Source organism: Austrofundulus limnaeus, unplaced genomic scaffold, assembly GCF_001266775.1.
Source record: "Austrofundulus limnaeus strain Quisiro unplaced genomic scaffold, Austrofundulus_limnaeus-1.0 Scaffold158, whole genome shotgun sequence".
In the NCBI taxonomy this organism is placed as follows: Eukaryota; Metazoa; Chordata; class Actinopteri; order Cyprinodontiformes; family Rivulidae; genus Austrofundulus; species Austrofundulus limnaeus.
This window is the reverse complement of record NW_013952560.1, coordinates 71,921-93,977: the sequence shown is the minus strand read 5'-3', so window position 1 is coordinate 93,977 and position 22,057 is coordinate 71,921. Positions and strand designations below refer to the sequence as shown.

Genomic DNA, 22,057 nt, shown 5'->3' with positions numbered 1-22,057 from the left:
ATAACAGCTAAAGGTGACTTAGATACTTTATTATGATATAGTATTTAAACATATGCCTGAGAAACACATAATATTGCCCCTTTAAGTTATTTTGCTCTGTGCAAAAGACAGATATTTGCTGCTTGGTCTGAAGAGTGTGGAAAGCTGGTTTAACCAAGGCTGAAGATGCAGAAGACCAAACAGGAGCTGTCCATCTGAGGGGCATGTTAGTCTAAAAGACATTTAACCATGAAATGTTCAGTTTGTGATGTTTATATGTCATACACTCAGTCCCTTGACCACTTAGGTAGTTTACAAAATTTATATAGAGTAAAAAATATAAATAAAAAACTTGTTGGACTGATTTGGCATAATGTCCTGAGACGTTGAAGCTGATAGGAGTCATAAACTAGACCAGGGGGATGTTAGATGCCCTGACACCCCTATAGATAAATGTGTTAAATGAATGAAGGAAAATATGAGCACCAAACTACAACCCTAGGTTCTCCCCTGAGAACCAGACCAAAAATTTTATGTGCAACCCTAAGTATATGGCCTAATGTCATTGTATGTTCAGAAAGGACAAAGTTGTAGCTATGTTGGTAAAACCTTGGAAATAAAATTTTCATTCATGTCATAAAATGTAACTCTTTGAGAACGTGTTGACTCTCAGCTTCTACCAAACCAAATTTTACATCAAAATCTAGGGATGCAATATCGATCTATGATTGTATTATTGGTCCTATGGCCGATAATTGATATTTACAGATATTACACAAACGCAAAATTTTTATATACATATTCGCACAAATATACTTGTGTCTTTTTTCAATACCGTATAAAAATGACCAGACTGCTGACATGGCTCTGTGCTTCAGTTATTCCTGGCTGCAGCGTCACTAACACTATCATGATCAAACAGATACCACTTGACCATCTCCCCTCTGAAAAAAAAAAAACACAAAGCTAAAAAGTGGGAAATCAATATCAGACGATAATATCGGCCCAGTTATACTTATTGGACCAATACGATATTCTAAAAAATACTAACATCGGCCGATATGTCGATATGTTAATGACAATATATTGTACATCCCTATCAAAATCAGTTAAATTAACTTGAGTTTTAGCAGTTTTTGCATTGGTCTGTGTTGATTTGCTTTCTCAGTCATCTTGAATTGGTTTGACTCAGAAAATAAATAACTTGCAGGTGTATGTACAGTTAGGTCCAGTTGGACACTGACACATTTGTACATTTGACACAATGAACATGGACGAAAAGTTGAGACTTTCACCTGTCCTTTGAGGGTATATTCCCCATTCCATCTGTCTGTCTACCAGACTGATGGAAATAAAAATGTCAGGTGGAGGCGTAATACGGGTCATGATCCAAAGCACATAATCTGTAAAACATTGCAGACACGCTGTGATGGCTTGGACATGCATGGCTGCCAGTGGCACTGGGTCACTAGTGTTTATTGATGATGTGACACAGGACAGAAGTAGCCGAATGAATTCTGAGGTATTCAGAGCCAAACTGTGTGCTCAGATCAGCAGTGCAGATAAACTGATTGGTCGTTGTTTCATACCACAGATGGACAATGACCCAAAACATAAAGCCAAAGCAACCCAGGAGTTTATTAAAGCAAAGAAGTGGAATATTCTTGAATGGCCAAGTCAGTCACCTGATCTTAACCCAATTGAGCATTTTACTTGTTAAAGACTAAAGTTCAGACAGAAAGGCCCACAAACAAACAACTGAAAACCACCACAGTGAAGGCCTGGCAGAGCATTAAAAAGGAGGAAACACAGCATCTGGTAACGCCCATGAGTTCCAGACTTCAGGCAGTCATTGCCAACAAAGGCTTTTCAACCAACTAGAAATGAACATTTTATTTACAATTATTTAATCTGTCCAATTACTTTTGAGCCTCTGAAATGAAGGGGTTGTTTAAAAGATGCTTTCATTTTGTCCAAATACATATTCACCCAACTGTATTTATGTACTGTATGTGTGATTTGTGAACACACAAATAAACTAACATAAAAACAGGATTATTTTCAATAGTCAACACAAACATTTTAAGCAGAACTTTCACACAATCTGCAGCACTTAGAGTGTGAGTTGTAAATGACTCTCAGCTACAGCTACTGAATTTTAGCAAAGGCACAGTTTTAGTGCAACTCTATAGCTCTGCTGAATAAATATAATAGTGAGCATAAAAAAGGACTAAAATTGAGTTTAATAAAGCCACTTTTTCTTTCTTCGTATCTGACTCTCTCTCTCCTCCAGCTCCCCCAGTGTCTTTGTGATTCTCGTGAGTAAACACTCAATAAAAACTAAAAAAATGCAAATAATTTCTAAATATAATAAAAAATGAAAAATAATTTGCATTGGATGTATAGTAAATTACAAACCTTGACCATTTTAAGTTTGAATATCAGCAGTAAAATCTATCAAATATTTTTTTAATCAATTAATGATAAATTTCAAAAGAAAAGCTTTTTTAGATCCTTTACCTCAAAAAGAAGTGAAGATATTTATTTGTTAACAGGTTAATTTAAATAAAGCTGTTTTTAAATGTACTCCAAGCAAACATAAAAAATGACTGAGTTCAATTAATTAAAGTAATTAAAGATAAGCTGCTGTAAATTATAGAATAGTTACATTTAAATTGAATAAATGTAAATTCTCTTTAAATTCATCTAGTTTCTTGAATTATCACTATGCAATTTTCCCACTGTTCTCACTGAGTAACACTCAGTGAAATTGTAAAATCCCTCCAGTTTAACACCTCACCAATCCAGGATTACAGTTTAGATTGGGCTTAACAAAATCTGACCCAGTCTGAGCCTGACATGGTGTCTGAACCCAATTCAACCCAACTAATTAACTCTGATTGGAGGCCCGAAGTAAAGCCGACATATTTTATTTACCATGTTCATGCCATTTAATGCAATCCTACTATTTAAATATTTAACAAAAGAAAAAAAATTCATCCTCTGGTGAGAGAAGACACCTGCTGTTAATCTGCTGGGCTATGAGACGTCCAGCAGGAGGGCAGAGGGACAATTTATGATCATTTATTCCCAACAGCACAATATTTCAGTTGTAGTCCCATACAAAAAAAATTACATTTATTGTGGTAGAAAAAAATCGGTCAGAATTTACTCCTGTGTAATACGACTTCCCAACTTTATGGATGAGTTTAGGGATTCAGTTTTTACACACGCATAAATACAGTAAGCTTTTAGTGCTTTCATTTATAGACCACCGTATTTTATATCAGATGGGAGCGGAGCAGAGAGGAGCCACGATGTGTGCATTAGTTCTGCAGTGTTTCACTTCATTTCTCCACCTTCCTCCTTTCTTTTTTCTTCAACAGGGAAAACTTATATAGACTTATAGACTATAATCAGTAGATTAACACAACTTTACATCATCTTGTTTAGTTTTCCCTGTGCTGTATGTATAGTAGGCCAGGCTTCTTACAAACGCGCCACAGAAACCTGATGGCCAAGATTTTGAGCTCAGGATATAAATCTAAACTCTATCCAGGATTCCTCTCAGTTGGTGAAACATTGCAGCTCAGTGTTAGAGTGAGCTTTATTGTCCTGTACACCATCTCTGAATGACTAAACAAATCAAACACAAAAACATGATTAGGCTTCTCGTCAAGACGCCCAGAGGGGATCAGGTTGTAGTTTCTAAGGAAACAAAGGTTGAAACAAATCAAATTAATAAATGAACGATTCATTTAATGTTTTCTGTATTCAGAGTATTATATTTCAATCCAACTGGGATGAGTTTCATTCATTTAGGAACTAACGTTAAGAAAGAAAACATACCCTTCCAACACTGTTAGATATAAAATTAATCAAACTCTTATTCATCTTGACTCATTATGTTTGCACAGAAAAGCTAATTAAAATCCACTTTCAAAGTATTAGTTACACTTTGTGAGTTAGAAAATATTTAAGTACATGTTTGTTTTTTCGCTCTAATACTTATTATCCTCTTAATCCTTATTTTTCTTCAGTAAAATAAAATTACCTCCAGTCATACAAATATTCTCAGATTATAACCACCTTATTAGTAGCAACGCCTGTAATTAAACTGTTTTTCCATGTGGCAGTAATCTACACACATTTTGTGCTCTTTCTTTTAAATTGTTCCAGCAGTTAATTCACACCATGCTTTTGTATCTGGATCAGATGTTTAATGTAGTTTTGAATATCATGCAGCTCTTTGGCAGATTTAAAACAGTTTGAGAGTTAAATAAAGAGACGATGCTACAAAAACCAACAAATTCCTTCTGCTGCTGTTCGATTGTAAGCAATCAAAGGGTGATCCTAGCATTGTTAAAAGAAAATGTTGGAGCTAAAACGGTGCCTTGGGATAAGCTTCTTGTTAAATGCCCGTTTGAACAGATATTTTAAGTCCCCCTTAGTTCTACTGAACTTGACTCCACTAGATTTCCGTATCTTATCCCCCTTTCCACTAGCACCTCGACCGCACGGTTCAACTTGGCTCTCATGGCTTTTCCACTAGCATGGCTTCATGGAACCAGCACGTTTTTCAGAACTTGCTTCACCAATATGATGCTGGCCTGAAAACACAACGTCAGAAGACTGTCAGTCACTGATTGGTTAGGGGGTGGAGTCACTGGTTGCATCACAAAAGCTGCTCTCACAACAACCCAATCCACCATTTGCAGTGACAACAATACCATGTACTCCATTGTTGTGTTGCATATCTTTTCGAGGTCTTCTTCTGCTAAGTTTATTGATGGCTGGCAAATAGCTTCACAGTGCATAAGCGCCACCAGCTGGTAATTCGTGTGGCGTCAATTTTCAGACTCTGGGACCGCCCACCTTTACGATGAACCCACCCACTAGAGCTGTTACTGAAGCTTAATGGAAAAAAAACCCGAACCATACTGAATAGAGTTCAGCCTAGTTGAACCGTTCTGTAGAAGTGGAAAAGGACCATTAGGGGAGGCTGCATCCAGTACGGTGGGGTTACAGTTAGGGTTATCTGACTCACAGCACATTAGCATCTGGGACTGGGCAGTTGTTACTGTTCCAGTAACTGCAGGACCTGGAGACAGAATGATTAAAAGAATACAACTTTGAGCCAAGTTTAAGACAGAGATTGAAGACAGGTCTGCCTGGAGTAACTGGTGAACATATCTACCAATCATTTCTACTGTTTTACAGATGGATCCCTCCTGAAGGAGTCAGTAGGTGCAGGGGGGCTGATTTTGCACAGCCATAATGAGAGAGAGTACAGTTACCCACTAGGTGGTTTTGCAACTGTATCTCAAGCCAAGATATATGTAATCCACCAGTATGTGGCCTCTCTCAAAGACCTTCAGTGTACACAGAAGGAAATATTCATCCTTACAGATAGCCATTTTACATGCTGGCTTGGGAGTGTGCTGAAGCAGTCAACCAACTGGGGAGAGTTAACAGTGTTAGTTCACTAGGTACCAGGACATACTGGTGTTTATGGTAACAAGAGAGCTGAATAACTGGCAGTCAGGCTCACTTCAAAGGACCAGAGCCTGTTGTAGGTATCTCAACAACAGTCTGTAGGACTGCCCTACAGGCCTGGATTAGACGTCAATCCTCTGGAGGGAGCTGATGGACTGTAGACAGGTACGGGAACTGATTAACGGCCCAAATCTAAGGTTTGGGAAAACTCTCATCTCCTTGACAAGGAAAACTCTAGGTACACTGGTTGGAGTCCTAACTGGGCACAATCTGCTCAACCGCCACAAAATGGTGATGGGACTCCATGACAATGGTCTGTGTGATGCCTGTGGCATTGAATTTGAGACCTCTTTGCCCTACTTAAACCACTGCCTGGCTCTGAGTGGTCAAAGGAAAAGAATTCTTGTTGATATGGATCCTGAGAAGCTCAGAACACTGTGTTTCTAATCTTGTGTCCTTCTTCTGAGGGATGAGGAGGTTTGAATAAAGATCAGTGTCTTTAAGGGGAGAGCAATGGACCTAATTACGAGGCCCCCTCACATGGGTGCTTTATCTGTTTCCACTCAACATTACCATAAGGCCCCCCTTCATGATGGATGACAACTTCACAACCCTACTCATGACCCAAATGACCTGTAAGAACATTGATGGACCTTGACTCACTTGGAGAGCTTCCCTTAATGTGAAAACAATTATAACACTGATCACAGTAATTGTCAATAGCACTATTCTCTTAGAGCATGTCAATATATACCAATATATACAGTGTGTGTGTGTGTGTGTGTGTGTGTGTGTGTGTGTGTGTGTGTGTGTGTGACTGTCAGTCTGTATGGAAGAGATAATGAGGCAGTGTGTGTTTCACCCAGCTAACCCCTGGATTTAACCATCAAATCTTCCGAATTGGCAGCAAAAGTGGAAAACTGGAGGCATATTTTCTGACTTACATCACAAGAGTTATGTTTTGACTTTTTTGTTTTTCCGCAGCAAAACCCTCCAAAAAGCCTCAAACATATTCATTGGATCTCTGCAATTACAAACTCTGTGCGAGAGGGAACTAATGCTGCTTGACATAATTATGTCATTTTATTAAAAGTTGTCACAACTCGACGAGGACTTTGTTTCAGACAGAAAAAAAAGACAGTAACTTTTTCCATCACACAGAAACAAAGTTAAAAAAACATGATGGCTGGAATCTAAAAACACAACGGCTGTGAGGAACAGAAAAAAATTAATTATTACTGCCCCTCAAAAAGTCTAACTTTGTGTATCAGTTCATGTGGAAATAAAACAAATCCTTAAATTCACAAAGGTTTTGTTTAAAATGCCTGCRACGTACATATTCTGCAAACTCAAATAAAAGAAAAACATCTTTGAATTTAAGAAACTTGACATGATTTTACCCTTTTTGTCACATAACTGTCATGTTTTCTTTTGGATTTGGCTCAGCAAAAGAGAAACAGGAAGTGACATCAAAGGGGAACTCTGATCTTTGTTTATCGAAACATTATTAACTGAATCAAAAAGAAAAAATAAGCAGGTCCTCTGGACGGGTTCTTTTTTATTGAAACGTTTAAACATTTCATTAAAGAAGAACCCTTCCAGAGGACCTACTTACATTCCCCTTTGATGTCACTTCCTGTTTCTTCACACGCAAATATCTCAACAACTGTTCATCTCAGTGGCATAAAATTTATTTTGCAACRTGCTATCAATGTTATTTTTCCAAAAACGCGTTCATGTTTATTACAAAAATTTGCTGTCAYGGGTACTTTAAGCAGCTCAAAACAAGAGATCAGAACATCTCAAATATTTTCTACACCAAATCTCCTTTATTTTTTATTTCAAAGTAGCTGATAAAAATGAATAAGTCCAGGTAAGAGATAAATAAGAAAACAGAAACTGGAATGACTTGTTTGACTTTCCTAAAACCCGGAGACCCAGCTGCGTCTCTGTTTGCAACCAAACCAGGCAGAACTGTCGGATTCTTAACTTTTATTTTGGGAGAAACAAAAGTCTGACTTTATTTCCGGGATGCGTCTCTTTGTCTCACCTTCTTTTTGGACTTGAAGACGTTGCAGCGGAAGACGTTGCTCTGTCCGTCTCTGGCGATGTAGCTGAAGATCTTTAGATCCTGAGAGTCGTGGGAAACGTAGAATATCCTGAAAGAAAAAAAAMCCATTATTTTTATTATTTTTTTTAACTAATCGTGACATAATTTTGTTCCTTTTAGGTCAGCTCGGGACACAAAGTTCAGCGAATCACATTAAAATGCCAAGTCAACTTTTCGAAGAAAAAAAATAAATAAAATCTGCATCAAAAAACAAACAGTTTTGCGGCGGGGGGGGGGTATAATATAGAAAACCGACTGTGAAGAGACAAACAACGTCCTGTGGAGCATGTAAATAGAAGGAGAAAGAAGCGGGGAGAAGACAAGATAATAAACAATAACCTGCAGGAGGTAGAAGACTGTTCGCGTTCAGCTCTACACTCCCGTCTGATTCATGACAAAAGAAAACTGCTGGAAAGAGAAAAATGCTGCAGATAAAACATCCGGAAAAAAGCTGAAAAACGTGAAATCAACAAAACCATAAAACGAGTTTTTAATGGCTCTAAATTTAAAGTTTGAACTCTGGCATCAATTTAATAGAAGTCAACCAGCGTGTGTTTTTTATAGCTGCTGTCCACATTTATAAATTGTGAAAAGTTCGGCGCAAGTATTTGGTTTTTATACCTAATAACTCCAAATTAAGGACTTTTTCTGAACAATCTACGTATGGAGCATGCAGAAAAAAAGCTTCAAGACACCTGGGTTTTTGATTTTTGTTTGAGAAAAAAATAAGACACAATTAAAGACATAAATTAGAAAAAAACATTTGATTTTGAAAATGAATTTTGAGTCACCTTTATCTGCAAAAAACAGTACCACTTTACAATAATGCTCCCCTTAGATGGCTTATAAATAGTTTATAGATAGGTTATTAATTCATCTGTAAACACTTTATAACTTGTTAATTGTTTATTATGTATTAATTAAGGATGAGAGAGACAAAACTGCCCGTTTTCTTGCCAAATAGTGAACCAGATCTGTTCATGTACATATCACATCTAAAGTGCTGCACAGTACAAAGTAAAGTACACTACAAAGTTCTAGACAGTACACTATTAATGACTAATAAACGWGTATAAATGTCATAAGGTAGCCTTATAAATTGTATACTGTTTTACACTTTACAATACAATTTCTTTGATAGTTGTGGACATGTATAATGCAGTAATACAGTACAAAATTATCTGTAAAATATGTTTTCAATACATTACATATTGTGTAGTTACATTGTCTGAAATGTTTAATATGACATTTTTAGATGTAATATGTACATGAACAGATTTGGCTCACTATTTGTCAAGAAACTGGGCAGTTTTGTCTCTATCTTATCCTATCTATAAACTATTTATAAGCCATCTATAAGGGGAGCCTTATCAGGGTTCCAACAGCTTAAGGCAAGTTATATTTAAGGCTTTTTAAGACCTCTTTAATGCCACTTGAAATTAAATTTAAGACCCAATTCACAATAAATAAAAATGTGGNAGAGAGAGAGAGAGAGAGAGAGAGAGAGAGAGAGAGAGAGAGAGAGAGAGATTTCAGAACCTCTTCGCACTTTTCTCTGAAATGTGGCTGGATTAAAGAATGAAGTATGAGATTTTAATCAAGTTAAAGTAACACCATTTTTGAACTCTCTTTTCTCAGCATCCAGTCACAGCTGAGCTTGTATCTGGTTGCTCCAGTCTGGCACCAATTATAACCGAAGTCATCTGCCAACCATTATAATGAAAGATTTAATCTTGTGTATGCAGAGATATCTTACCAAGATAAATAGAAACCTACTGTAAGAGGAAATAAAGGTCAAATGATTGCTGTAATTTATAGGATGTATGTTTTGGGGAGTAAATTGTCTGTATTTCATACAAAGATATTTGAGCCTATTGATGGTCAGACCAACCATCTGTAATCCAGGTACCAGATAGAAATTATCATTTCATTCACTCCTGTAATGAAGTAGTCAGTGATTATGACAAGATGTAAGGTTGTGTTGGTATTTTTATTTTTATCTCTTTAGCTTCACAAATTATTAGTATGGCCTGTTGAACTAAAACCCTCTGAAAGTCAATAAACTAAATGTCCTCTTTTATTCTTTGCTCCTTGTGTTTTAGGACCGAATCTACTGGACAGACAGAGACAAGGCAGCAGTTTTTATGGCAAACAGACTAACCGGTCAAGATGTCCAAGCTCTGGCTGAAAACCTCAATGACCCCCATGACATTGTGGTCTTCCACCAGCTCCGACAGCCTCGAGGTGTGTGTGGATCCGGGGCACACTGCCTGTGTGTCAGCTTTAATGTATTGCCACTTAACCGCTGTGTGACGAGTGATCAGGTTTCTTCTGTGTGGCCGTGCCAGAGTCATGGATAAATGATGAATGTTTTGATTCTAGCACTTAAAGCTCAGCAGCTGTAGGACATTAAGACATCTGTCAAAATTCAGTGTGTCTGATAGCATGGTGAATACTGAATTATTTGTATGGCTCTATTTTACTTATAGCATAAGCTCTTAATGACGGAATGAATGAATGAAAAATAACAATCACATTTACAATATAAAACAAAACAAAAACTCAATAGTACGATTCAGGAGCTTTGAGAACTTAGAGACTTATTTATTAAAAAGCTGATGTAAAGAAAGTAGTGGTGTTCCGATCTATTGGTCACCGATTAATGTCGTCCGATTTTCATGAAAAGTATTGATCGACGTTTTCGATAAATGCCTTCCATTGCCGATCACAAAAACTGATAATCTGGCAAAGGCTGTGTGTAGCTTCATTCAGTGTAGTGTTCCCCGTTCCCGGCCTCCCATGCCTGCTCAGTAGGGAGAAATTGTGCAGGCGCGTAGAAGGAGCAGATCATAAACAAACGTGTCTGCCGTCTGGAAGTTTTTCACCGTCTGTGAGCATGATGCCAAGTTTTCAAACTGCAAAATGTGCAACAAAAAATACCTTATGGAGGAAGTACAGTAAAATCCTTCAACACAACAAACAATACGGCATTTAAAGAACAAGCACTTGGCGGAGTATGGTGAGTTTTCAAGGCTTGCAGCAGAGAATGAAAAGACGCGGAGCAGCAACAGTCAGACGGCAGTTAACGCAGCCCACTCGTGTGACAGTCAATCCATCTGATCAGTATCGTGATCAGCAGTGATCGACACTCATTATCGGAATCGGTAGGATAAAACCTGATTGGAGCATCCCTAAAAGAAACATGATGATGGTCATCAGCGTTCATCTGAAAGGCTTAGGTTGCAAGAAAGTCTAGAGTGATGAGGTTTTGAAGCGGCAGTTCTTGTGTTTTTGTATTAAATGACGACGTCGTTATTAATTGTGTATAACAATATTTCTGTTGTCCCGCAATGTGTTTGGCATGTGGGAGTGCAGTGACTTGTTTGTTATAGAATGTATTAAAAAAACATTCAACTTCCCCTTCTAACCCACAGAGCATGGTTTGTACACTTGTGAAAATGTAGAGAATTGTGAACCACCTCTAAACTCCTATATAAATCTTTGTTACATTGTGAAAGTGTTTTATCAAAAATATGTCTAACGCAACCATTATTATATCACTTAACACAAAACAAAGTTTGAACAAGCTTAAATAACCTTTTGCCTGTCTTACTAATTATTTAGTATCAATCCCAAAACTGAAGATGTTACAATCACCTGCAAACATTTTATGTTTTACCTTAGCTGTTACAAAAATTAAATGGAACCCTAATATGGAGCCTTGTGGAACACCACAGCTTCTTTAGGTCATATTTCTTATTAATACTTCCTATTATGTTTTATTCCTGTATTTTATAATTCAGTCATTGCACATTAATTGGTCTGACAAAACAAAAACAAAAAAAGGACATTAAGACACTGAGTGATTTGCTTTCTGACTGTAAAACTGACTTCACCTTTCTGATCTGAATATCTAATCAATCACTCCAGTCTTCATTCAGACCTCTAATCATTATCTTTTTTGTGTTCTGATCACCTGGGACCCATGTTGACACTACTTATAAACAGCTTAACAAAGACAGAAATACGTGGTCCAAGAATGAAGGTACTCTGTGAGATGATCAGCTAAGTTTTATTGCAACAACAGGAAACACAGAGAACAACCTTCCCTGTCTCTGTGCTTCTGCTTCTCTCTGTCACTCCACTCTGTCCACTGTCGAACACTGTGTCTCGAGAGGCCTCATATATATATTAACAAACACCATTATGTCATCTTAGCAAGATTTGATACAAGGTCAATGGAAAACACAAAGATAAACACAAGTGATATCTAAGAATGACTGTTGTTAGCAGATCTTGTTCTGACTTTAATCATTCTGTCTGCAGATGAACAGCATGTCAGGAAAATCTAAGTCATTAAAGGATGTCATGAATTACTTGCTTAAACATAAAAGTATTAGTTCCATTACATCATCCATTACCTGACAAAAACATAATCCAAGAAAAAATAAAATGATCAGGTTCACCCTTAAAGCCAAAAATTAGTCACAAGAGGAAAATATAGACAGACAAACAGAGCTAGCACTATTGTGCAGTGAATAATAGTAAGCAAAAACAAACTAATATAGCCTTTGTCAAATAATGTAAAAAAAAAAAAAACAAAATTCAAAATTAAAGGCTTTTCCACATGTGAGGCCTAAAATGACAGAAAAACCTTGTCGCAGAGAACAAAAGGCTTTTATTCCTAAACAGACAATAAAAATTAAAGAATTTGATGCGGCTCAAAACTGTAGACAAATTCTCCTCTTTTCCCTTTTTTTTCCTCAAGAATGTATGAGCATGTGTCAGTGTTTTACTCATCTTTTTATGGGAGGGCAGTGCCATTTTGGACTGTCTGTCCCTCGGCCCGTCCGCACCCCCCCCCCCCTTGAAACCTGGCACGTAGTGGTCATCGCACAGTCAGCTGCACCGCACACCCCACACCGAACCAGGTTCCCCAGCCCACCCTCCTCATCAAAGTTGGTGGACGGGCCAGGTTGGGGGAGTGGCAGACGCAGGCCGAAGACAGAGTCCAAAACCCACATAGAAATAAAAACACAGAAACAAAAGAATTATAGAAAAAGCTTCTACACTTGTTATCAAACATTCTTTAAAAATAATGCCAGATATTTTGTTCAACATAAACTTGTCAAAATTCATATTTCAGATCAGCTATTGTCTTGTTTCTTTTTTCGGATCTTTTACTATTCATACAGTAAAAAATGAAAGAAAGAAAAAGTTTCTTTTACAGAACATATGAGAGCGTGTGTGTGAGTTTACTCATCTTTTCTATGGGCGGGCTGGCTGGCCGTCTGACTCCATCCGTGCCCACTCTTCCACAGAAAAAGGCCTGGTTGTGGTCATCACTTTGTCCCCGGTCGACTTGGACCTAAAAACGCCCTGGCCATCCACAGATGTGCTCTTGTTTGCATAGATTGAGGCGATGATGCTGTGAAGCCTTCTCAGAGAGCTCCACTCCTGCACCCCCACCCCCTCTTGTCCATTCCACAGCAGTCTTGTGACGGTCACTTATGCCGTTGTTTTGCAGGTCTTATGTTGATGCTGCCATTTGTCACACAGCTTGTCAAGAAGCGTCATGTTGTAGCGTCAGGCTGATTGATCTGACGATGGGGTGATGGTAGCCCCGTAGAGTGGCAGCAGGTGCTGGGCTTTCATAACGGCAACTTTCTCAGTCTTCTCCACAGTGCTGGAAAGATATCAGTCACGCGGTTCCAATGTCTTCATTGCTGTTGCATTTTGAAAATTGTTGCCGGGTTGGGAGGTTTTAGGCCAACAGGCAGAAATGACGTTATCTCGCCTTCATGGCGCTGGGCTGTGGAAGATTTTCTGAGCGCTGGCTTTTATACAGTCTTCTGGTCTCAGCATCGCTGTCCATCATCGGTCTGGCCCAGGTCTCGGGGTTGGAGTGGACGCGGGAAGAGCAGAGGGCCACCAGGAACCAGATCCCCAGTTACATAAAAAACCAAGCACACATGCAAAAAAAGGAAATTATTGATACAGTTTTCTCTGTTTACTCAACAGCATGCAGATAATGTCAGGTATTTTAACACTTTTTTTTTCAAAGATGCCTGTTAATGTTGTTTCAGCAAAAATTTCATAAAACACCCTCTGTTAGACAACCAAAATCACTTTTTGTTCGGTCTGTTTGAAAGACTTTTGTGTGTTTTTTTAATGGCATGTAAACAAGTCGTGCATTCTATTTCAAGTTGGAATGTTTTATTACATTTTTTGTACTTCTCTGTATCTTATATTTTAAGATAAAACAAAAAACACTCTCCCCTTGCTTCAGGCAACTGAACAAATTTCCACTTTTTTATATTGACTCAAAGTCATTTGTAACAGAAACAAGCAAACAAAAATAAAAACACTAGTTCAGCAAAATCCATTTTAACCATTAGTCCCAGGTGACGTTTCACCACATGAAAAACAGTTTCATTAATTAAGAGTATCATAAACTCTGTGCCTTCAATAAAATATATTTGCCTCTAGCATTCTAATGTTGTTTAATTTTTTTTATCAATTACAACTCAAAACACAGCTATGGTGGGTTTTTTTTTTTGTAAATTTACTTAAAACTTGAGAGTTAGTTTTAAAACAAATGTTTTTATGCTTATCTTAGTGGGTTTTGTTGCTGGAGAAAACGGGTAATCCGTCGTCGCCGCGTGCCCCCTTCTATTGTCAACACACGGTCCACGGCATGGGGGCCGTTAGGACCGGGCCCTGGTCACCCGCCCCAAACCAGGCCGCACCCACAGGAGGTGACACTGCGGGGCCCAAACAGGAAACCCCCAATCCGCTCCATATAATAGCCCGGAAAACAGAGAGACTAAAACATGTTTTTAAAAATGTTTCAAAACAACTTTTTATCATTCTTCTTGATTTTAAGCTTTGATTCATGTTCCAGTAAGAGATCACGGAGGCGGCTGAGCTGTCTAAGACTAAAACTGCCACCGTCCGGGAAAGCTAATTTATCAACTCCTTACCCGCAGACACTTTCACAACAGAATCAACCTAGACCCATTGTACAAACTCGTGCCCAGTGCACTACCGTATGCAATTTTCTTATAATGAAAATTGGGCGGCCACCTTTTAAAATGACTTTTAGCCTACTGTGTCTCCTCAACAGAAAACAAAAACGGAAAATTTAATTTTCCCTCAGCAGTTTAATCATGTCTAAACTGCCTAAACTCACCAAGACGAACAATGTCCTCTTGGCTACCACAAAACAGAAAGCTAAACTCCCTGTTTTGACTCGATTTGGAATAAAATGCTCCCGAATCTACCTCGGCTAAAATCGACAACCGCAGAAGCGACCAGATGAACGTCTAAACAATTAGAATTTCAGTGTGTGGTGGGCTGAAAATAGCTATAGCTTTTCGCATAAGGTGCTAATGAAAGTATTAGCTCACCGCGTTTCTGTCACAGACAGGTTCTTTTCAGCTCCAGTCCCAAAGGTCACCCACTGCATCCGAAGTACGGACAGATCCCAACCCGGACACGATCAGCAGAGGAAGACAGGTCAGCTTTCTCAGAAGCTGAAAAAAAGCCTTCTTTTCCCATTGTCCAGTGGTCGTCCGAAAAAGTCGGTCGCTGCGGGCAAACTCCGGTCCTTAGAGCTCCGATAACGACAACGCCAAAATTGTGGTGGCACGATTTACCAAATATGCAGAAACACGTTTGAATAAATGCACAGAAAGTCTGCGTGTATGGCCGTCAAATGATTTAATGTGAGCAACAACAGGGCAGAAGTCAATCAGAGAAGTCTGTCAAGTTGTGGCTGGCTCGTCAGCGCAGAGCAGCCGATAATATAACATCCTGTAACATGCTTACAACCAATCACAGTTCGACAACTGTGAACCATCTAACCAATGACAGGGCTGTCAGCCCAGAAACACCTTATCAAAATAAAAGAGGTCATGAATTGCTGGAGTCTTGAAGTCTGGGCTGATAGATTAAAACAGCCGAAACTAGTTATCATGAGATATGATTACTGGACAGTGTCAAGGTAGAACAGATATACATATAATCATTCCATAACAGTAGGTAAAATGTATTTATATAGCACTTTTCAACAGCATGTGTTTGTATGTATGCCTGTGTTGCCAGGTGTGGTTATTTAAATTTTCTAAATTTGCTCAGACAAAATAAAAGACTGTTGTAATCATTGTGGGAAGAATAAAATCAGATAAATCTTGTCTCTTTAAATCTGAGCCATCTCCCTGTGAATTGTAACCAGTCTGTCTCTCTGTTTCTCTTTGTTACTGTTTCCAGGCCCTGACAGCTGTAATCTGGGCAGTGTAGCCAATGGAGGCTGTGAGTATTTGTGTTTGAAAGCACCACAGATCACCGAGCACTCCCCCAAATACACCTGTGCCTGTCCCAATGGTCAGGACCTGGGCCCTGATATGAGAGGCTGTGTGCCAGGTGAGCTTACTTATTGGTAACAGAGACATAATGAAGGTTTAATAAAGATATCATCATAAAGCTGATAAGGCATGGTGGAGCAGTTGGTTTGCACTGTTGTCTTTCAGCAAGAAGGTCCTGGGTGTGTACATAAGGGAGTTTTCAGAATGCCTTGCAACATTCATGAGTGTGCAGCCTTGTCTCTTGATTTTGTTCAAAAACTTTTGTGTGAGAATTTTTCTGCTGTGGTCGGCACAGTGAACCAACTTGCACAAAATATTTGGTAATTCTTTTACACTGGATGTGCTTCCTGATGCAACCTGGGCTTAGACCCACAGCCTCAGGATTATCAGACTGTGGGACTGAGCGGCTGCAGACAAAATATTTGTAATATCAAATGGTGGTGGTTTAAGACTTTTGAACAGCAATCTCAAGTTAATCGTTGTATTTCTTCACCTGAAATGTTCCTCCATGCTTTTCTCTCAGCAGCGCCAAGAGAGGACGTGACAGCAGCGCCTCCCTCTGAGTTTTCACCAGACACCAGCGGGACCGTCCCTGAAAGCAGCGCTCCGTCCTCGGGGGCCGTGTCACCAGCCGACGCTATCCCCCACCTGGCCACGGCTCCCTCTGCTTTCCCCGAGTCTTTCACTCCTCTCAGCACGCTGCAGCCTCTGGCGTCCCAGGAGTCCAAAGCTCTGGGCTCCCACTCCACAGCCACGGCTATGGTCATCTCCACCACAGCAGCCGAGGACAGCAGCGTCTCACAGCACTGTGAGTGGGACATGAACTTAAAATGACCTTAATGAATCGTATCCAGGTGTGATTCTGAAAAAATAAAAAACATATGGCCTTTCACAGTTAGGGCAGTGGTGGGCAGCGCTAACCCTAAAATTAGCTCTAAAGCACTTATGAAAATATTTAGGTCAGCAACTTCAAAAATACGTATGCCATAGAAAAACTAGCAGAAGCTAATTTTATAGCGCAAATTCAATTTAACACTTACTAGCTGGCAATAATTAATGTACAATATATGCACAACACTGCCAACTAGCGGTGTATGAACTCTTTTACAGCTTAATCTTACAACCGTCGATTGCTGGGGATGTGATTTCCTGAAACAGACCATTAGCTCCCGGTGTAAAAATTAAAAAGTTGTTTAGGATTGCTAGTTCGGCTGCTTCTTTGTCTTTTTCTTTTGTTTGTTGTAGATTTTTCATTAAAGATGCATCAATAAAGTTATTTTAAAACTGTCTATTGGAAAATTGAAGCGATGCATTCTGGGTACATGACAGATTCATTTGTGACGGGAGATGAAAGTTTTCCATGTAGTTGCTCCAGCTGACCACTAGATGTCTGTCTAACCCCGTTGGCAGATTGCTTCGACCAATTACGTCAAGTACTGAGCTCCAGCGTTTAAACTTTTTTTTTAAAAGGAGCTCCGATTGTAAAGTAAAATAAATCAATACATACAAAAGTTTAGTATGGATTACAAACGTTTACTCTTTTTGCTGGGAAAGGAGTACTAAACATTGCCTTCCTGCTACGTAAGCAGACACAAAGCATTGTGGGAAATGAGAACCGTGACCGAGAGCAACAGTCAGCAAGGATGTGTACGTTTCCAATGAGTGTGTTTATCTGGGAGGGGTGCAATTGGACAGATCACGTGTGTTGTGATTCACTGACAGTCATACCTTCCACTGTTCAAGATGATGACTGGTAGATAATTAGTTATTAGCAGTACTGCATTTTAATTTTAGAAAGCGCAAATCTGCTTATGAGATATAAAAATTACTAAGACCACTAAAGCGCAAACGAAATATTTAGGTCCGCAATTAGTGGGTTTGTGCTTTAGTGGACTGGTGCCCACCACTGAGTTAGGGAAACAGATGTAGTGTCTGATGTGTGTTCATTTCTTTTTAAGAGACTGGAATGAGTGGTAGCAGGGTGTCACTGGTCTCATTCTGTCATTTATTGTGATCCTGAATGGAGCAGCCTCTCTGAACAGACTTCAGATCGGGCCTAGTAAAGCCGACCTGACCTGACCCAGCCCAAGCCCATAGATATTGTGTCCAAGCCCGATCCAACCAGGCTGATTAACTTTAAATAGAGGCCTGAGCCTGAAGTAAACCCAACATGATATTTTAATCAGGCTTTCAGTGCTTTTGTTTTTAAACCACCGTTTGAGTTTTTAAGCAAATCAGAAAGGACCAGAGAACGTTAGCATTAGCTGTGCAGTGCACTGTGCTTAACTTCTGCATCTTATTTTCTTTCTTAAATTACCTACTCCTCYAATTAGACAATAAGTACTGTATTTATGTGTATAGTGTGATCTCGAGTTCATCCTTTTCTTCTTCTTATCCGGGGTCGGGTCACGGGGGCAGCAGCCTAAGGCCGGCATCACACTACAAGAAAATCGTGCCGATTTTTGCCCTTCCGACAATCTTAAGGAAGTCCAGATTATCGTGATGGCTCTAAAGATAATTATAACAGATATTCCTGCTGTGGGTGGTGAGTTAAGAGTGATCTAGTCGGCTCGGAATGACATCGGGACCGCTCCGACTTCAAATCGGGGCTATTCAACATGTTTGTTTGTTTTTTGTCCGATATCACAGTGTGTGTGGTGTTCACCCGAGCTCGCAGCCTGTTGAATGAGACTTGTAGCCAATCAGGAAGTGAGGTGATGTAAACACGGAGGGGATTCCAAAATACATGAGACAAGAAAAACTGTCATGACCCACCAGAAAGTCTGCTGGATGTTAAAAATCCTATAGAATTGTTTTTCCTCTGGTAAAAATAGTCCACAAACGATCAACATTGTTTCTTCCTTGTTGCAAATGTTTATTTACTCTGAACTCACGTCTCTCTGGAGGTCACGTGAGATTTTTTTTCTTGGACACATGAATTCTCGCGAGATTTCAGGAAGTCTCGCGTGATTTAAAATCTGACATCTGAATGTTCATGGATTAAATATCTTTTCATGTGTGGTGTGTTGTCTCTTGCCGTGTGGCTGTACATCACACACTGTAGGACCAAACCTGGTAGATCCATGATTTTTTTATCCACACGTTTGGGCTCCATCAGTCTTTGAAAATCATCCGACTGCTTTAAAATCTTGTAGTGTGACTCAGCCTTAAGCAGAGAGACCCAGACTTCCCTCTCCTCACCCACTTGGGCCATCTCATCCGGTGGAATCCCAAGGTGTTCCCAGGCCAGCAGAGAAACATAGTCCCTCCAGCGTGTCCTGGGTCTTCCTCTGGGCCTCTTCCCAGTGGGACGTGCCCAGAACACCTCACCAGGGAGGCGTCCAGGAGGCATCCTAACCAGATGAACCACCTCAAATGGCTCCTCTCAACGTGGAGGAGCAGCGACTCTACTCTGAGTCCCTCCTGGATGACTGATCAATGAGAGTATTTACACTAGGGATGTCCTGATCCAGATTTTTTGGCTCCCGAAAGAAAATGATTTTTTTTTATTATTAGTCTTTCCAAAACTGATTTTATAGCTTTATTTATTTATTTTTTCTTTCCAAGTGACAAGGCTGGTAGTATTAAAGCGAGCCCTGCTGTTCCCACCACGAGAAACATCCAGTTTGCAGATTTTGCAAGATGCAGTTTCAGCATCATTGTTTTCCATTGAAAAGTGTTCCCACACTGTGGACGTGGTTGCATACTTGTGTGCGTCTTGACTTCTTAACAGCAGCTGTAAAGCATGATGATGCTGAAAACTGTCACGAAAACTGGATCGGCCTGATCACATGACTAAATCTGGTTGTACCCAATTTTCAAAAAATGGCCATATCTGCCACCAATACTGATCCCGAGTATCTGATTGGGACATCCCTAATTTACACTGGATCCAGCATGGCAGCACAGGGCGGTGGTGAGTGGCCGGAGATCCACTAAAATTAGATCTGATCCTATTTTTGCCGGACGCCAGAGATGCTCCGGAGTCAGTCTACAGAGGTCACATTGCACCAACAGGAAAATAAACAAGCACAACATCCGTAATTTCAAAATAAGACACAACAGAGTGGAATAATTTTGTTGAAATCCCAGCTATATTAATCAATGAATGGCTATATTTCTGCACAAATGCTGTCAGGATGTTTCGTTCTGTTTGGGAAGCAGATGGCAACATGTAGATGAAGCATTTGTGTACACACACGACACGTGGATTTTATTTTGAAATCAGAAGTTTCAAAAAGGCAACAGCGATACAGTTTCAACCATAGATATTAAAAGCTTTTATATCTATGTTTCCAGCTGTGTTTGGAGTTCATCTTTCACAGAATTCATCATGTTTTGCTCTGACTTCCACATTTATCACTGGTTTTATCGCGCAATCTCCTTCCTGCACACGCTCCCTCCTCTGTGTGTCGCACCGGAGCGGTGCTGAGCAGAGCGGACACTGTATAAATTGGGATGCAAACAAACAGCTGCAAACTGCACAGCGGTGCGGAATCGCATCTAGTATAAATCCGGGGTAAGGGAGAGCCCAGACACCCTGCTGAGGAAACTCATTTCAGCTTCTTGTATCTGCGATCTCGTTCTTTCAGTCAGTACCCAAAGCTCGTGACCATAGATGACGGTAGGAACGTAGACCGACGGGTAAACTGAGAGCTTCACCTTCTGACTCAGCTCCCGCTTCACCACGACAGACCGGTACAGCGCTCGCATCACTGCAGACACAGCACTAATCCACCTGTCGATCTCCCGCTCCATTCTTCCCTCAATCATGAACAAGACCCCGAGATACTTAAACTCCTCCCCGACCCGGAGAAGGCACCGTACCCTTTTCCAGCTCAAAACCATGGTGCTCTTGAGTATAATGGGATTTTTATTTTAGCTTAAAAAGCATAGCAGATCAAATCTTCATGTATAAATATAAAGTAAAAATAAAGAAGTCCCTAATTATATACAGTATAAACTTCAGGATTTTTCAGCCCTTGTCGTGTACTCTCTGATGGTGAAACACATTATTATTTTTTTTTTTTGCATTATTTTGGAGACACACACCTGTGGGTGGGTTTGTTGCTGCAGAGCAAAAGCTGTCGAGGAGGAGCAGCTTCATGTCGCAGAAAACAGTCCGGTCTCACAGCAGAAACCAGCTGTTATATTAGCAAAATGGGCAAAAAAAAAAGTAGCTGCTTGTCTGGTCCTAATGAGCTCACAAACGTGTTACTGATGTCCACATCTTTTCATCTCTACCAAAAACAACAAAGACGAGTTTTGCCTCCTTCAACACTGTTGTGAAAAAACACCTGCTGTTGTTGCTTAGTTATGCCTGAAGTTTTTTACAACAAGAGGACAGAGAGAGAAACTAGGATTAATTATCCCCGTGACACAATTATATACAAGAAAATATTTATGTGTATTGTTGTAGTACATTAGAAAACATTTAGTCAAGATTTACCCCCCTGTATGAAAGCTACCACTCCCCAACTTTACAGATGATTTTTGGGGTTACTGTTTGGCATTATACACACTTAAATACAGCAGGTCAACACAACTTTAGATAGTGTGTTCTTGTTAAGTTTTCTCTGCTCTAGCTGTAGGCTTAATAAAATCGTGAGCTGTGACCCGCCCTGAATATTAGGTGGAGTTGGGCTCTGGCTATAAATCTCTGATTCCACCTGAGTCATCCAGCCTGCTGCCGTATCTGGTTCAACTCATGATGTAGCTACCATCACACTGTTGTGATGATGTTAAAGGGGCAATATCATGTAAAATCAACTTTTTTGAGTTTTACATCATGTTGTAATGTTATACTCTTATAAAAACATGCTCAAAGCCTTGCTTTGACTCATTCATGCATGTTTGAGAAATCCTGCAGCGTTTTTAGGAAGCCATGCTGAGGAGCAAAACAACAGGTGGGGACCAGAAACGCCTTTTGGGACCAGAAACGCCCCTGGGACGTGTCTTTAAGCCGAACTTCCTCATCACTGTGCACAACTCCCCACCCATCACCCCACATACCCCGCCCATAACTCCTGCAGGCTCTCGGCAGTAACAAGTGAAAGTGAAACCTAACTGTCTGCTGAGCTCCACTACTTCTCACTCAGTGAAGCTC

General features: G+C 39.8%; 1 protein-coding gene and 1 long non-coding RNA gene across 5 annotated transcripts in view; one reads left to right on the top strand and one right to left on the bottom strand.

Annotated features, from left to right (window-relative positions):
- The window catches only part of LOC106523514 (low-density lipoprotein receptor-related protein 8), a 199,970-nt gene that overhangs the window by 167,350 nt on the left and 10,563 nt on the right, over positions 1-22,057 (top strand). For 3 of the 4 annotated variants that reach the window (XR_001310903.1, XR_001310902.1, XM_014016940.1), the window contains exons 14-16: positions 9,688-9,829; positions 15,857-16,009; positions 16,475-16,759. Coding sequence is in view for 1 of the 4 variants with exons in the window: in XM_014016940.1 (XP_013872394.1) it covers positions 9,688-9,829; positions 15,857-16,009; positions 16,475-16,759 (580 nt within the window). In the remaining 3 variants the exon portion in view is untranslated. The remainder of the gene's footprint in view (positions 1-9,687; positions 9,830-15,856; positions 16,010-16,474; positions 16,760-22,057) is intronic. The other variant, XR_001310901.1, reaches the window with a different exon arrangement.
- On the bottom strand, positions 7,278-8,467 carry LOC106523515 (uncharacterized). Its single transcript, XR_001310904.1, has 2 exons — positions 7,925-8,467; positions 7,278-7,634 (listed from the first exon to the last, which is right to left on the bottom strand). It is a non-coding gene; the product is annotated as an uncharacterized LOC106523515 (long non-coding RNA).